The sequence below is a fragment of the Otolemur garnettii genome, unplaced genomic scaffold (genome assembly GCF_000181295.1).
Source record: "Otolemur garnettii isolate 467f Iridium unplaced genomic scaffold, OtoGar3 scaffold00106, whole genome shotgun sequence".
NCBI lineage: Eukaryota > Metazoa > Chordata > Mammalia > Primates > Galagidae > Otolemur > Otolemur garnettii.
Window position 1 is genome coordinate 2,144,168 of NW_003852501.1, and position 18,510 is coordinate 2,162,677.

At 34.0% G+C, this 18,510-nt stretch overlaps 1 protein-coding gene across 6 annotated transcripts in view; it reads left to right on the plus strand.

Annotated features, from left to right (window-relative positions):
* Positions 1-18,510, plus strand: part of PSPC1 (paraspeckle component 1) — a 107,130-nt gene that overhangs the window by 62,393 nt on the left and 26,227 nt on the right. For 3 of the 6 annotated variants that reach the window (XR_002774997.1, XR_002774998.1, XM_023517223.1), the window contains exons 7-8: positions 10,469-10,526; positions 13,710-13,879. The exons of 1 other annotated variant lie outside the window; for it this stretch is intronic. Coding sequence is in view for 3 of the 5 variants with exons in the window: in XM_023517223.1 (XP_023372991.1) it covers positions 10,469-10,526; positions 13,710-13,879 (228 nt within the window). In the remaining 2 variants the exon portion in view is untranslated. Of the gene's footprint in view, positions 1-4,913; positions 5,141-10,468; positions 10,527-13,709; positions 13,880-15,717; positions 16,213-18,510 lie in introns of those variants that run through there. 2 more of the 6 variants (XM_003796693.3, XM_023517225.1) reach the window with 2 other exon arrangements.

An 18,510-nucleotide genomic window follows, 5' to 3' on the forward strand; every position in this document is an offset into this window, starting at 1 on the left:
TGGTCCCAGCTACTTGGGAGGCGGAGGCAGGAGACTCGCTTGAGCCCAGGAAGAGTTGGAGGTTGCTGTGTGAGGTGCCACGGCACTCTACCCAGGGGGACAGCTTGAGGCTCTGTCTCAAAAAAAAAAAAAAACACACACACACATTGGTGAATATAAATATGTCTGGCTTAAGAAGTATTCATGAACAGTAAGTCCCTGTACTTCTATTTGTTGCCTCTATTTCTATTTCAATATTTAGCAAGGAATAACTATTTTTGTTTCATGATTAAACTTTACAGTATAAATTAAGATATAATTAGCCAGATGTGATTGTGTGGGCCTGTAGTCCCAGCTACTTAGGAAGATGAGGTGGGAAGATTGCTTGAGCCTAGAAGTTTTAACTCCAGCCTAGACAATATAGTAAGAACCTTTCCCTTACGTAAAAAGGGGGGAAAAAAGAATGTACTGGTAATTTAAAAGGAAACAGTTAAAGTCTCTCTTTTTAAAGTATACTTTTTTTTTTTTAAAGAAGAGTTTGACTGGGTGCTATGATTCATACTTGTAATCCTAGCACTTTGAGAGAGTGAGGCAGGATGATCACTTGAGGCCAGGGTTGGAGACCAGCCTGAACAACATAGTGAGACCCTGTCTTTATACAAAATCAAAAACTTATCTGGGCTTAGTGGTGAATACTTATGTTCTCAGCTACTTAAGGAGGCTAAGACAGAAGGATCATTTAAGCCCAGGAGTTTAAAGCTGTAATGAATGAGCTGTGATTCTGCCACTACATTTCAGCCTGGGCAACTGAGCAAAACCCTATCTCTAAATTAACATGGAGAAGTTTTAGGTTCACAGCAAAACTGTACAAAAGGAACAGAGGTTGTTATGTAATCCCACCCCTACTTACATACTACTATGCCTCACTATGAAAATACTGTACCTGAATGGTGCATTTGTTTCAATAGATTAACCTACATTGGCACATCTTTATCAACCGAAATGCATGGTTTACGTGCACTTTTGGATTCACGCTTAGTGTGCCTTCCGTGGGTTTGACATTTATAATGACATGCACCCACTTTTATAGTATCATACAGAGTATTTTTACTCCCATAAAAATCCTCTGTGCTTTGCTTATTCGTCCATTACTCCCACTCCATGGCAACCGCTGATCCTTTTACTGTTTCCGTAGTTTTACCATTTCCAGAATTTAATATACTAGTTGGAATCATATGATAAGTAGCCTTTTCAGATTGGCTTCTTTTGCTTAGCTGTTTACTTACACGTTTCCTCTGTGTCTTTTCATGGGTTGATGGGCCATTTCTTTTTATTGCTGAATGTTATTCCTTTGTTTGGATGTACCATACTTCATCTATTAACATACTAAAGGACATCTTGGTTGCTTCCAAATTTTAGCATTTATGAATAAGGTTGCTATGAACATTCTTTTACAGGTTTTTGTGTGGATATGAGTTTTCAGCTCCTTTGGGTAAAAGCAAGGAACATTGTTTCTATATTGGATGGTTTAATTATATAAGAAAATGACAAACTGTCGTCTAAAATGGTTATGCCAGTTTTCATTCTCATGAATGAATGAGAGTTCTTTTGCTTAAAATCCTTGCCAGCATTTGTAGCTGTTAGTGTTTTCAATTTTGGCCTTTCTGATAGATGTGCAAGTGTTATCTCATGTTAATTTACAATTCCCTAATGATATACGTTATAAAGTTGCATTTGAAAAAATCTTAAAACCTTGCCAGGCGCAGTGGCTCACACTTGTAATCCCAGAACTCTGGGAGGCAGAGACAGATCGCTTGAGCTCACAAGTTCTAGACCATCCTGAGCAAGAGTGAGACTCAGTCTCTAAAAAATAGCTGGGGCATTGTGGTGGGCACCTGTAGTCTCAGCTACTTGGGAGGCTGAGGCAAGAGGATCCCTTGAGCCCAAGAGTTGAGGTTGCTATGAGCTATGATGCCATATCACTCTACTGGGGGCAACATAGTGAGACTCTGTCTCAAACAAAAAAAAAAAAATCCTAAAACCAAGGAACAATTTTACAATATTTATTATTGAAAATATTTCAGAATGCATATATTCAAATTGAGGGGGCAAACCCACCTGTGTATGTCCTGTGTATATGTATGTATATATACATACACACACACACATAAAAAATATTGCTTTACATTTCTTGAAAGTTTTTCCCTCATCTAGCAGTGAGGAGTAATACAGTGTTTTGGAAATAATTTTTTTAATAGCCTGCTCTAAAAATGTTACATTTTCTTAATACTTTATGTATAATCTAAATATGCTGTGCTTGTTAGCTATTATTTCTGGATGCTAACAGATTTTGTTTAATATTTCTCATAAAAGTTTGGGGCTAATTAATCTTACTATTATGTGAATTTCTAGTGAAGGAAAAGGTAAAAGAATGCAGTTTGCGAACTCTAAAATATTTTCAAGTGCTAAATGTAATTGATTTGGGGGGAAAGGAATATTCATGTAATGATAAAGAAGTTGGGCCAGGTGTGGTGGCTTATGACCAAAATCTCAGCACTTGGGGAAGCCAAAGTAGGAGGATCACTTGAGACCTCAAGTTCTAGACCAGCCTGGGCAACATAGTAAGTAAAACATTGAGAGGGAAAAAAAAAGCTTGATGTGGGTCCACTTCTGTAGTCTGGGCTATTCAAGAAACTGAAGCCCAGGAGTAGCTTTGATTGTATTACTTACTACTATTCCACTTCAGCCTGGATGACAGAACAAGACCCTGTCTCCAGAAAAAAGAAGCAACTGTATCTTGTTATTTGTCAGAACTTAACTATACTTTTCTCTAGAATTATATATTTTTTAGTGCATTGAAGTGTTCTCTGTCATTTTTTTTTTTCATTTTCCTTTTTGAGACGTGGAACATGATGATAACTAAACAATTCTGAGAAACATCAGAAATCTGTGTTTACAAATCAGAATATTGATTGTGGCCACAAATAAGAATTTGGATTGATCACAGTGTTAATACATCTTGTCATTGACCATAAAAGGTTCCGGTATGACACGTTTAAGTCAGTTTTTCTTTAGCTCTCAGTATTGTTAGACTTGACTTTGCCTTATTGATTACTATGGAGTTTCTTTAGCTTATGTTAACTTTGGGGGGCATCCCACACTACACTGCTCAGGTTTGGTATTGCTTATCCAAAATGCCTGGGACCAGAAGTTTATTGGATTTCAAGTATTTTTGGATTTTGGAATATTTGCATATACGTAATGAGATCACCTAGAGATGAAACCTAAGTCTAAAGAAAAAAATTATTTATTTTTTTAAGAGTCAGGTGTTGGGTCATTGCTGGTAGACCCGGTCCTAGATAGAGCTGACAGGGAAACGACACTGGGGGAAATGAAGATAATTTACACATTTAAGACATAGAATCTGAGATTGACTGGAGAAAGGCCAACATTATCTCATGCCAAGTGGCAGACTGGGAAAATGCAGCAGCTCTCTGGCTTCTCTTCACAAGACTTTTATTGATTTCTAACAAAAGTGCATATGTAAAATGTAAAAATGCCAAAAGATGGGGTTAAAAGAATCCCAAGTCCACAGGAAGACTGGCTGGAAAGAGAAGCTGGGTAAAAAAGGTAGGAGGTTGTTAACAAATAGCAGATAGCATATTTAGAAAGAGGGAAAACTGGAAAACCAGTTCTGTCCATGTAGGGGAAGTAAGCCGGGTTCCTTCTGTGCTTCAGTCCTATCCCACCTGTTGACTCTGGGTACACTCCAGGCTCTTTTCATTCCATGGTCTTGATGAACCCCCAGGAATCACTTGGGCTTTCCCCTGGGTACCCTGATTGAGGTGGGGCTTTCCACTGAGAAGTCAAGTCTGTCTACCTCCCACAACTAGGGTCATCCTCTGTTGCCCAAATGGAATGCAGTGGCATGATCACTGTTCATCTCCCTGTACCCTCCCTCAAATTCCTGAGTTCATAGGATTCTCCTGCTTCAGCTAGAACTACAGGTGAAACCCACCACAATTGGTGGGTTTTAAATTTTTAAAAATTTAAATTTTTAAAAAATTTTTTTAGAGATGGAGTCTTACTGTGTTGCGACTCCTGGCCTCCAGTGATCCTCTCATCTCAGCCTTCTAAAGTGCTGGGATAATAGGATGTGAGGCGCCACACTCAGTTTGTTTCTTACATACAAACCAGGAAGTTAATTTTAGGCAGTATTCTTAATTTTGTCCATAAAATAAAGTTTCTACTTCCACTCATCATATGAATATACTACACTTGTAGTATAGTGTTGGTACTTAAAAGTTTTAGATGTTGGAATATTTTGGTTTAGGGATGCCCAACCCATATCTTTAAAATCACACTTTGATAGATGTATTAGATTTTATAGGAAAAAAAAATCTATGACATGAATAAAATAGTGTTGTTTGCCAGTAGTGGCAAGTTTATTACTGCTGTTTGGGAAATATAGGTTAGGTTGATTTACATTAGAATAAATTTTATGCTATTGTATTTTTTTCATGAAAGAAGACTGACTAGAAGTTTAAAATTAATCTAAACTTTTTTTTTTTTCTTGAGACAGTCTCAGGCTCTTGCCCTGGGTGGAGTGCTGTGGTGTCAAAGCTCACAGCAACCTCCAGATCTTGGGCTCAAGTGATCCTTTTGCCTCAAGTGTTTCTAATTTTAGTAGAAATGGGGTTTCACTTTTGCTCAAGCTGGTCTTGAGCTCAAGAGCTCAAGCAGTCCACTTGCCTTGGCCTCCCAGAGTGCTAGGATTACAGGCATGAGCCACCACACCCAGCCAGTTCTCAAACTTCTTGGTTTCTGGATTGCTTTACACGTTTAAAAATTATTGATGACTTCAAAGAGCTTTTGTTGAGGTTATATGAGTATGTACCATATTAGAAATTAAAACAAAGTTTAATTCGTTATAGAGAGAAGAGGACCTTATTTTACGTTTTTTACAATTGCTTTTAATGTTCAATGTAGGGAGAAGAATGGTAGTTTTTATGTTGTGTAAATTTTTAAAATTTTCTTCTTTGTAGAGAATGCTTTGATTCCCACATTTGTTCTGCATTTTATCTCTTAAATAAAGCTCTTTTAATAAAAGTGTTAGGAGAACCTGTCTTTGTATGACTAAGTGATAAGGGAGAGATATGTTAACATTTTCAGATAATTGTGGATATTTTTTGATATTACAGTAAAAGTTAATGGTAGTATCTTAAAAGTACTCTTTTTTGCATTACAATTCATTCCTCCACCTTGAACTTTTACTCATGCATGGTTTTGTAATGTAATGTATGAATCAGTAGAAAAACATCAATCCATCAACATAATCATATTATCTAAATGTTAATGTATTTTATTACAGAAAGTAAAAAAGAAGTCATAATTCTTAATATTGATCTCATTAGAAAATGTCTGCCAAATATATAATTGTCAATAGTTAAAGTTTGTCAGGAAGTAGTAAAGGAAGAACCTTGTTTTATGAAAAAGTGGCTCATTTGGCATATACCCAGTCACAAATATTTTTTCTTGAAATAATCATAATCAGAATGCAGAGTGCTTTATGCATAAAAAAGCATGTATCTAAGATGTATTAAAAATAATAATTTTTACTAATTTATCCAGTTACTTATAATTGAAAAACATTTTGGGGGGGGCACTCTCAAGGTATTGCCCTTGGTAGAGTGCCATGGCATCACAGCAACCTCAAACTCTTGGGCTTACGTGATTTCTTGCCTCAGCCTTCCAAGTAGCTGGGACTACAGGCACCCACCATAACACCTATTTTTTTTGGTTGATGAAGTTGTCATTGTTTTAGCTGGCCTGGGCTGGGTTTGAACCCACCAGTCTCGGTGTATGTGGCCATCACCCTACCCACTGAGCTACGGGTGCTACCTGTAATTGAAATTTTTAAACTGAAGTTTCATGCATGTGCCAAATTCAGTGGTTATTAGGAAAAATTGGGTGCAAGTACCTTGATATGTGCAGAAACACTATGAGACTTTTCTCAGCTATTACTTTTGCACCATCAAATGTAGTGAATATTGACATAATAAAAAGCCTCATGAGATTGTAGTATATTATTTATTTATTTATTTATTTTTTGAAACTCACTGTATCAGCCTCAGTAGAGTACTGTGGCGTCACAGCTCACAGCAACCTCAAACTCTTAGGCTTCAGTGATTTTCTTGCCTGATTCTCCCCAAGTAGCTGGGACTACAGGCGCCCGCCACAATGCCTGGCTATTTTTTTGTTGCAATTGTCATTGTTTGGCAGGCCCAGGCTGGGTTCGAACCTGCCAGCTCTGGTGTATGTGGCTGGCACCTTAGCCACTGAAACTAAGGTGCTAAGCCAAGATCCTAGTATTATAATTATATCTTAGTGTTAATAAAAGTGTGCATTAGTGTGTTTTTGTTTGTTTTTAAGAGACAGGGTTTCACTCTGTGGCCCAGGCTGGAGTGCAGTGACATGATCATAGCTCTCTGGAGCTTCAAAAACTCCTGGGCTCAAGTGATCTCCTACCTCAGCTTGGGACCACCACCCCTGGCTAATTTTTCTTTTTTTTTTTTAAATGAGACCTTGTCCCATTCTATTGCCCAGGCTGCTGAACTGCTAACCCAGGCAGTCCTCCCAAATTGTTAGGATTATCACACTTGACCCATGTTGCCCAGCCATGAAATAGTTTTGACTTTGTGCACTTCCTGAAAGAGTCTTGGGCATCCTTAGTACTCCATTATGTATACGGGGTGTCCATAAAGTTTGTGTGCAATTTACTAAGTTAAACTACTTTAAATTGCACATGAACTTTATGTTCACCCTGTACTTTCAGACCTGCTGTAATAATGGAGAGATCTTTTGGTCTTAGGTTCTGGGAATCAGCTATACTTTGCTTACTTTCTTGGTCATCTGTTAAGTACACTTGAATAAGAACTTTTTGGGCATACAGAAATGTAATTATTTTCATGGAAAGACACATAATCTTACAAACATTATATAATGATAAGTTATAATAAATCTTGTCTTTTGGTGGGCTGATACAGGAGGATTGCTAGAGCCCAGGAGTTAGAGGTTGTAGTGAACTTTGATGATGTCACTGTACTCTACCCTTGGGCAGTAGAGCAAGACTCTGTCTTGAAAAGAAAAGAAAAATATAACCTTGCCTTTTGGATGCTTCAATTATTGGACTTACTGAAGAATGGAGGTACCTTGTGAAGGTGAAAATTTACAGAATTTTATAGGCTAGTTCAACTAATTATATTACTGTGACTTAGTTAATAGCTGTTTGCTTCAGTTTTATCATCTCTAAAATGGTATAACAGTAGACTTACCTCAACAGGTTGAATTAAATAAAAACTGAGGTTTTGTTATAATTTTATTTTACTACACTGCAATCTTTCAAGATATCGATTAGAAATAAGTTGTTTTAGCTTAAATCATAACACTTAATTTTTGGTAAAAGACTTTAAAATTTGTTAAAAATATCACATTATGTGCTAGTTCTAATTTAAATTACATTCTAATTCGAAATACATTAAAACTAATAAAAGAAGTGAGGGCCTTGTGCATTGCTTTTTGAGTGGGGACATAGTTGTAATGAACTTCAGGTGACTTTATTAATACTTGATAGATCAAATGGTAGTGAAAAATGACAGTCTTTCAATTTACAGAATATCTTAATCTCTACCTCTTTTGCATTTTAATAGACACATGTAGCAGTGGATTTCTAGAAGGTAACGGCAACTTGAAGACATGAATAGGAAGCTGAAACCTTATTTTGCTCCTTCTAAAATAGTTATGAGATGATTTGTCATCCAAATATACTCTTATTTCATAAGCTCAAGAGAAGTAAAGCTGGGTAAAATAGTATTCAGTAATCTTTAAGACATTGTCAGTATTACTAAGTACTTTTGTGTATGTGGTGAAAACTGCAACATACATGAATTAGTATTTTAATATGGTAACATGTTGGATTAGCATGGCATTCTAAGGCTTTATGATTATCTCATTTACAGAAAGATATTTTATGAACCAGTAGTCACCTGCCAAAAAGGGGTGGAGTCAGGAACTGACCCCAAGGAAGTGGTTTTTGCTCATCAGGTTAAGGCAGACAACCAAACATACAAAAACAATCATTCTGTGGGTGGGATGAGTCCCTGAGCCCCCCTCCTTCCCATTGGTACTTGACTGTTAAATTGTAGCATAGGAAGGGTAATATTTTTTAATATTTTTTTCTTAATACTGATATTCTTGTAAAAAGTTTTCTGTGAAATTCTCTTAATAATGAAAATTAATTTAATAATACATATTCAACTTTATGAATAATAATGCTAAACATTATAAAGAGCTGAAGATACAAAGATAGTCTATGTTCTTTTTCCCTGCCAGTGAATCATAGGCCTTTAGTTATTCAGTGCTGGGAGTAGATAGAGATATTTGAAAATTGAGGTCTCAGAACATTGAGAGTATAATAATTACCCTGTATTACCAGTTAGACATTATATTTCTATCCATTCTTAGTGAAAGCAAATCCAAAAATAAAAATACAAATTAAACCCATTCCTCCCCCCTCAAAGGTCCTAATATCTACTGTTACAGATACCTGCCTAGATACTATAGATAACATATATATAGCTGGAAAATTTTGAATGTGTTGAAAAGCATCTTCCTTTATCAGTAGGTTCTATGTAGTGATGAACTGGCAGCTTGGTTTGGTTTATTAAAAACTAATGATAAGTGTTATTTTAAAATAATTTTTATCAAATAGCCAGTAGCCAGTTGTATTTCATAGCATAGCTTTCTTTTTTGCTGGTCAGTAATATCTCTTAGTAGTTAAAAGTTTTATGGGAAGAAGTTTATTTTTAGGAAAGTTAAAAACCAGTGTTTAAAGATGTGGCTTTTACATTTTTTTTTTAAAGTAAAGTTTTATTGGAAGGTTCCTTTTTTTTTTTTTTTTTTAAGAGACAGAGTCTCACTTTATTGCCCTTGGTAGAGTACTGTGGCATCACAGCTCACAGTTCACAGCAACCTCCAACTCCTGGGCTTGGGCAATTCTCTTGCCTCAGCCTACCGAGTAGCTGGGACTACAGGCACCCGCCACAATGCCTAGCTGTTTTTTGTTGCAGTTTGGCTGGAGCAGTGTTCGAACCTGCCACCCTGGTATATGGGGCCAGTACCCTACCCACTGAGCCACAGGTGCCGCTGTGGCATTTACATTTTTTAAATAATGTGACAAAGCAATTCTTTCCTATGGTTGTGTTTTTGTGGTACCACAGCTTCATTTATTGTACCATAACTTCATTAAAGATTATTTTTGGGAATCTCCATTTAGGTTAGATGGGTAAGTTTTTGGTTTTGTTTCTTTTTTTAAGGAACCATTTGCTGCTTAATGGCATAGTCTTGTCATTCCTTTATTTCCAGCGATTATAGGTATTTTTCACTGGTATTTTGTATTATTAAATGGAATTTTCAATGAACATTTAGGTTTTAGTAAGATTACTTTTCAGAAGTATAATTGTGCTTTCTTTAAACATAGCTGCTTTTGTCTTATAGAATGTTTTTCCTGATTGCTACATACAGTATACTCATCTGTCTGAGTTAAAATTGCAATTTTAATATGTTATCTCAAGTAATTTCACCTAGAGATTTCATTGAAGTTAATTCTTTATAACTATTATTGGTAAATGAAGACTTGTTAGGAAGCTATTCTTATAATGAAATTTCAAACATTTTCAACATTTATATGACGTGTGCTGTAGTTAACCTCAAGGACTCATTACTTTAAAACTTGTCAACTGTGTAATACTTTCATATAGGTTTTTAAGTCACATTGTTAAAGCAGTGTTATGTCAGTCTTATGCCAAACTTTCAGTAATTTCTTGTTTGGTATAGAGACTTTTATGGGTATCTATAGCCTCTGGATGAAATTTAAGCATTCTTGAATAGTTGAATAAAAATACAAGAATGAATTACAATTTTTAAATGGTGAAAATTATCTGTTCCTTTATTTTTAGCTTACTGCACTAAAGCTCTATGCATTGTATATTTGAGAATATTTCAATATAAGCAGTGGTTACAGTCATTTCTATTTTAAGACCAGTGACCTAAGAGGAAAAAATAATTGGCCCCAGTGGTTATTATTACTAGATTTTTTTAATGCTTAAAATTTAGGTACATGTCTTTGATTTTTTGGAATACAAATATTAAAAATAATTTGCAATTAATATCACATAATCTGATTCACTGAAAACCTAATCTTGCACTGTATATTGGGTATTCTAACCATTTGTTTTATATATATATATATATATGGCCTGGGAGACTGAAGTTTCTTTTCAGTGTTCTTGTTAAGTAAATGATAATGGAAAATTTGAAAAATTTAAGTGGACAATTATGTCCAGTCTCATTCTTTTCTTTTTGATTTTAGATGGGAAGTGTAAAGTCATAAGATCGATAGGTTGACTGTGACAACTATGTTTACTTACAGAGAGAACAGGAAATGAGAATGGGTGATATGGGTCCCCGTGGAGCAATAAACATGGGAGGTAGGGATTTGAAGCAAAAGGCTTCTGTAACTTCCTTGTAATTCTTTGGGGGACTGTATATGGTGTTTGTGGTATCTACATATCAGTAAGAAACCAAAATATGAATCAGTCACTTGGTAAAGGTGAAATCTCTTACATTTGTTATGTTGAAATAAGACACAATTATATTGAACGTATATGTACAGGAAGAAAAATTTTATTTTGTGTTTTTGAAGGCTAGAGAGATGTTATTCCTTGACAGATTTTATGAAAGGAATTTATAAGTCAGGTTTTGCTATAGTCCTAAACTAGTTTAGTCATTGCATAGTGTAATACAACTCTGTTATGCTTTTAAAATCAAGTTTTATACCTTCAAATTGGCTTTTTTCCCCTGGGAATTATTAGTTTTTGAGTTGTTTTTAAACTTTTTTAGCACATTTTATAGAATTTCTATTTTATACTAGCTTTTTGTATAACTTTGAAGCTGTTAATCACTTTGCTGAATATTTAACATTTTCCCCTTAATTCTACAGTATTGTGCAAAGTAATATACTGTTGAGAGACCTCTGTGACTTGTCTAGGAAGTAAGATGTGTCTTACTAATGCATGTTTTATAGAATTCATGTAAAGTTTTAAAGATACCTATATTAGCAACTTTAATAATTGATTGGCTTATATGGTAGGATTGTTAGGGAAGTAGTACCAAGTAAAATAAATTGAGGGAAAAATAAGTGTAGAGTAGCTTAGGTCTTAGTAAAATTGAAATTTGTAATACCGTACAATCAAAAATTGGATAATGAATTAAATCTTATGTATATATTCATTTCACATTAAATTGCCCCATGAAAGTTGTCATGAATATGTGAAATGAAACTGAAAACATGTAATGTGGAATTAAAATTTTCCATGATCAACTTGTTTTTGAAAATATCCTGATGCCAGTTCTTCAGATAATCTGAAATCATTTATTGCTATTTACTTGGTCACTTTTCTACCAACAAGTAGTTTTTTGAGTATCTCTGGTAAACAAAGAGATCTTAATTGTGATGTTAGTACAATGAGTACACGAAATAATTAGTGAACCAAGAGTAGCATGTAAGTTGTGAATTATGAAGTGAAGTTGAGTATATAACAATGTATTAGTGGTTTGTCTTTTTTCAGAGTAAATTTTGGGATGTTTTATAAGGTAATCCATGTGATTTTCAGATTTGGAAGAGTGAGGTTATTGTGGATTATAGGCCATTAGAAAGGCCATTATTATTATTAGATTGTCATTAACATCAGAACTAAGTTTTAAAATAGTATAAAACGTAAAATCATTTCTGAGGTTCAGAGATATCCCCAAAACATTCTTGTTTCCTTAATTAGCAACTTTATCAGAAATATGAGATTATACTTGTAGATTCCTTATAGTTAGATTCAAGAGAATTTGAAGTTTTTATGACATTATTCACCAGAGAACCATCCATTTTAATTTTCTTTAGTCTTCTTTCAATGTGAGACATTATAAAAAGGTTTCCTGAAATTATTATCATCCTGTTGGGTTGGTTTTGAGTGGGTAAAATGTCATATCCCATCAAGTTACACTGAAGGAATGTTTCAGTAGATTTTCAGATGTGTCATTAGTTTATATGGCAACTAAAGCTACTTTCAGTTACCAGATAATGCTAGCATTCATTAGTTTAGTTGTAGTTGTATAGCAAAAGAATAAAAATAAGACTCTGAGTTAACTGCTGATAATTGGAAATACTACTTTTATTTTTTTATACTCATAGTTGTTTTATGGGCACATTCCAAACTCACAAGTGTAGCAGTTATGTTCTGAGAGAGAGAGAAATTTATCCTTAATTTGTTTCTTTTGGAGGAAAATAAGGGTAAGACACCTCCTTAGATACTGTTCTCTTTCATTTCTAGATTGTAGGAATTATTAAAAATGGATATTTATAGCTATACTGAGGAAATTCAAATGTTCAAATTCAAATTCAAATTCAATGTTGGATAAAGAGTAAATCAGCAAGAACATTTGAGATTAAAAAAAAATAATTCCTGGGCAGCGCCTGTGGCTCAAAGGAGTAGGGTGCTGGCCCCATATGTTGGAGGTGGTGGGTTCAAACCCAGCCCTGGCCAAAAAACTGGAAAAAAAAATTTACTTTCTATGAAGTTGCAAGGTTACTGTTCAAAGAACAGAGGTATGATGGCCCCTGGTAGAAAATGAGAAACTTTGTCTCAGCTGCTCCTTGGACTGAGCCATATACATACAGAAGTCTGCATTAGGGATTATGTAGAGTTATGGATTCCACTCCTTTTATAATGTTTGTTTCAGAAATTGAGTTCTGAAGGAAACTCAGGAAATTGACCTACTTAATGAAATACTGGAAGAAACCTCTAAATTAGAATTAGTCTTATGTTGTGCATTTTTGATAATATGAACACTTAGGAAAAAATTCCAAGAAAATACCCAAACGTGTTGTATTTGTGACCACCATATATATGGTATTACAGCTCTAACACTATTACAGTTAAATATGAGCTGGGTGGATAACTTGTGGATGAAAAAATTTGAAGTGTATCTGATTGTTCCCATTTCCAGAATGTGAGCATGTTGAAACAGTCCAGATAGCTGGATTAATATTTTGTCTATACACTCATTTGGCTGCACTTGCTTTTGAAAATAAGCTTTGTCATGAGGAATCATTTTAATTTTTTTGTTTAGATTGTATTTTTCAATATAAAGTTGCAGAATACCTCATATAATTTTCATAGTGGGGGTATTTAATAAATATACATAAAAGCCAAGAGTAATTATAGTGATCTTTATTTTGTGCTGATGTTCTTGGCCATGACTTTGAAACAATGAAGTGGTTTCCTAAGTGCTAATTCTTTTTTCATTTAAATAGGTAGAGTGCAGTCATCATTGTTAGGGATTATTTGGTTCAAAGCAGACTATAGCAAATAGTGACGATATTTTAAAATTTTCAAACTGTTAGTCTTAAAGGTCCTAAAATAATAGTTTTATGTACATTTGTTTTGAGGATGAACATCATAGGATGTAGGTATTCTCTGTTGCAGAGTAGATAATATGTCCCATTGTTAAATGATTTTAATGCTAATGGTCTTGCTATATAGATTGCATAAGTATTGTTAAGTTTTTAATGTTTATTAAACTAAGATAGGACAGCTCTAAGTATAGATTGTTTTACATAGATGCGTTTAGCCCAGCACCTGCTGGTAACCAAGGTCCTCCTCCAATGATGGGTATGAATATGAACAACAGAGGAACTATACCTGGCCCACCAATGGGTCCTGGTCCTGCCATGGGACCAGAAGGAGCTGCAAATATGGGAACTCCAATGATGCCAGATAATGGAGCAGTGGTAATGTATCATAAACATTATTTTGATTATATACAGTAATATACACTTATGCCCCAAAGATAACTTCACACTTAATAATTTAGCATTGTTTGTTTTAGCAGTAGCAATCAGTAGCCAACAAAGAAAATGATTTTGTGACGTTATATGTTTATTTATAAGAAGTAATTTTTAAGTTACCCACAAGTACCAGTAAGGATTACTACCCATGACATGCTGTGGTGTACCCCATGTTAGTGTTTTCCAGTCATTTGTATCCACCTTTTATGAGCGTTTGATGTAATGGTCAAGTATTTTATTATTATGTTCTTTTCCTGTGTGGACTCCTTACCTTTGGTGGGGACAAAACTCTAAATATGTGTAAAAATTTAACTGTATATAATTAATACCAAAGTTTTTGTGTATATTCTTTACAGCTACATCCTTTTCACAGACTTGCTAATTACATTTGTAATTAAATTTAAAGTAGACATATTTTCTTCTTGATCTGAGAGTGTGAAGATATCTTTGTTTGGGTTAAGTACTACGAAAACAAGATTTTTCAGTTGTAGTTTTTATATTTTATTATCAGTAGCAAGAATGATACCTTTTATCATTTTCCTAAAAGTCCTTCACTATGTAAATGGTGCTTTATATAGGCAAAATAGTTTCTCACTTAGTGTTTGTTAATTTTGTTCTAAATAACATTTAGAAAGAAAAACTGGTTGATTTCATATTTTGAAAAGGCAGTTATTTTAAAACTGCCATATCAAATCTTAAGATTCTATTGCTGCTAGAAAAAGCACTGCCAGTTAAACTCAGATATGCCATCAGTTGTAAATCTATCGTGATTGTTATAAACAGTACATCATACATCTTAGAATTGATAAATGCAATGCTTATGTTTTAATTTGCTTTTCATTCAGTCTTTTGGGAAAAAATGGATATGCTAACAGTTGGGAAGTTTAAATGATAGTTTGAACAAGGAGATAAAGAGGCAATGTGTATTTATTATGAACAGATGGCACATGATAACAGCTAGTTATTTGTTTCCTTCATTACAGGCTTTATTTTATAGTAAAATGTCTGAACGCTAGTACAGAATTAACACTACTTTGGTTAAATTTTTGCATAGCATGTAATCAGTAGTAACTTAGAAGTAACATTAACGTTTTTCTACCCGCTTCTTGCAGTTGCAAAGTTTATTTAAATATCATTCTCGGTCTTTTCTGCATTCTCATTTTACTGCTGTACTTTAGGGAGTTGTATTATGTGTGGTTATTATGTTTTTCAAAATAATTTGATACAGTACATATTACTGAGTTTTAAAGCTTAATCTATTTTCTCAATAATAATCTTTCAAGGAAAATACCTCAAACGTTTCCATATTGAAATCTTAATTCTTTGAGTGTTTGTACTAGGGCTTTCTATGTTAAAAATTTTAGACTGTTGTCTTTTAAAAAGAGAATGTGATGCTGCTCCCCAGTTTTATTTCTCTGATTTAAGAAAACAAAGTTTCACAGCATAGTTTTCTTGCAATGTAAGTTTTTAGAAAAGGCAGTCAGAGCATTGCTGTAATACTGATTTGGCTTAATATGGCATTTGCTTATCCAATAAAATCAGTTTTTTTCATGAAATTGGGGCATAGCATTAGTATATGTAAATCTTCAGATGCTGCATTTAAAATAAAAAACATAGTAACTAATTCAATTGCTCCTTTCTTCCTTCTATGTATGATCCTGATTCTGCTGGACTTTCTGCTGAACTTCATGACACCACCACTTGGGATTTTGCCAATTTTTCTTGTCACTTATATTTGGCGTGTTCCAAATGGACTTCATATTTATTATGTGGTATTATAGCACAATGATAGATTTCCCCAAGGACCACCATCTCAGATGGGCTCACCTATGGGGAGTAGAACAGGTTCTGAAACCCCTCAAGCGCCGATGAGTGGTGTGGGTCCTGTGAGTGGTGGTCCTGGTGGCTTTGGTAGAGGAAGTCAAGGGGGCAACTTTGAAGGCCCTAATAAGCGTCGTAGATACTAAACATTCTTTTATTCCTGGCTATACAGAAGAAAAAAGTCAGTGGTATGCCTTTATACTTTTATCTGTTACCTGGAAGAAATGATTTTATTGTTAATGTATGTAGACTTAAAATTTTTTTTGTAAAACCTGAGGTTTTTTGTATTTTTCTTTATTATAAGCCTTGTAGATTAGAATGGTAATGATGATGGTCATCATTTTCAATGTTAAAATGTGTTTGTGACTTTAGCTAAATACAAGTATGCCATAGTACTGTGAAATTTATGTAGTTACTTAATCTCAATAAAGAAATCATTTTGGATAATTTAAAAATGTTATTAGTGGTATTCTCTTATGGTCTTACTAAACTCTGCTGTAACAGTAATATTTCAGTTGTTTTAACTAATCCTAATCCTTTAAAAATAAAGATTTTGCCTTTTAGTTTGTGCAAATAGCCCTAAAGGTACATGCTTAATGAAAGCTAATAACCGGGTAGATAGAGCAGTATATTTGGGAGTGGGTGGGTATGGGAGTTTAATTTGTATAAGCCATTAATGTTCTGTGAAATCAGAGTTGCTGCCTACGTTTCATATAGATTCTGAATATTCAAATATTCTAAGAAGGATTATTAAGGATTCCTTTGCCCTGTGCTGATTTTTCCAAATAAATCTTTTGAATCTTGAAAAAAACTGTTTGAAGGCAAATCTGTTTTGCTTAATGTCTAGTTTTAATCTATATCTATCTGTCCACTATTGTATAGTTAGTGTTAAATTTTCTCTAAATCAATACTGTTTAGTTGCCTGTTAATTAAGAATTAGCTCTGCATTCTTGGTGAATTAGACATTACTTGAAAACATAGGTTTCTAGAATTATTGAAAAACATCTTGACTCTGCATTCTCGTAAATATCTCTCCATAGTTTGGTCTCTTTAGTATAAAACTTGAATGATAGGCTGGGACTGTCTCCAAGAACTTTGGTCAGGTGGTGATCTGTAAAAGCAGATGAGAATGAACTTGAATGAGTATGGTCATAGGAATCTGCTTGGATCCTTCTATCAAATGCCTGTCTTGAATTTTGATTTTCAATGGTTGGGAAACTGATTTTATCACATTTTAATGTTTATTTCAAAGCAAAGTCATAGATACACTTAAGAATTTGTATATTGGTTGTGTGTTTATTTAAAGTATTTATTATACTTAAGGAATGATACATTTAACTTATGCCACAAAGCTGAATCATCAGCCAATGATCATAGAACATAGTTATTTCTCACATAATCTTTCAGTGTATGAGTATCATTGTGCTATTTAAAACAAATAGTATATAAGTAGTACCTTTTATTTTTCATTGTTTCTCTTTTTGCTGGAAAGCATATTTTGGAAAAATAAATTTGGTTAAAGTCTTACATAAGACTTTATGATTATAATTGGTTATAATAAAGCATAATTGAGATACATTCTTTGTACCAGTTAAATTTCTCGTGTACTATTTCATGTTCTATTTTTTTACGCAACAGAGTGGATGGAATTGTTTTCTAGAATTTGCACTATCTATAGGCTTTTGTTTTTGGCAAATATTTGAAAATAATGATTTGGAGGTTGTAAAATAACAGTCAAAAATTATATACATCTTTCTTGAGTACAGGGTGATAGAGACTGGAATTTGCCTTATTTGTGATGTTAATTGGGGTGTGGAGCATCTTAATGTTAACTACAATTTTTAAGTAATGTATATTCACTTACATCTACTCCCCCCCCCCATCTTTATTCATATAATTCTTAGGTAATTTTTAGCATCGTATTTCACTTCAAAGCTGAATTAAGATTGGGAGAAACTGGATTATTTGTTAATACCAACCTACTTTTGGCCAAGGCTGTGAAATTCTGTATGATTCATTCAAGAATGTTTGAAAGCCAGTGCACAAAGAGATCTCTTATTCTCCTGAACATTTTAGTGTCCAGGCTCAACTCTGGTTCCACGAATAGAATTCTACACAGCTTTTTTCCAGCGTCAAGAAAATCCTTGTTCCAGTACTTACAAGTTTACCCTGGGAACAGTCAGCTTCTGTGTGACAGTCAAGTGGAGCATCTCTGAACTCCTAGTTATTTAGTTCTTAGTGGTTTTTGTATAGTTTTGTTTAGTGTTTTTGTATAGTTAAATTTTGTAGCTGGTTTAGTCAGTTTTTTTTCTTGTACGTTAGTATACCAAGGACAATTTTTGAATGTCATTTGCTTAAAGTGGTAGATATAAAAAAAAGTTCAATAATATTAGCTTTCTAAATTTAAGTGTGACATCATATCTACTATAACTTTTTCCATAAAAAGGTAATGTGAAACAAGTTCAATATTATAGCATCACAATATTAAGGTTTTTTTTGTGCCATGATTTGAAATATTATTATGAGTTTTATAGTCTTCATGACGTACAATTCATAATGCTATTTTGTAATTAAACATGCATTAAATAAATGAACACCATTTTTCTAATTATTCTAGCACTGTATTTTTGTCAGAACTTTCCTTCTATTTTTATTTCTTTGAAAATAATGCAGTGGGCTCGGCACCTATAGCTCAACCGGCTAAGGCGCCAGCCACGTACACCTAAGGTGGCGGGTTCGAATCCCCAGCCCGG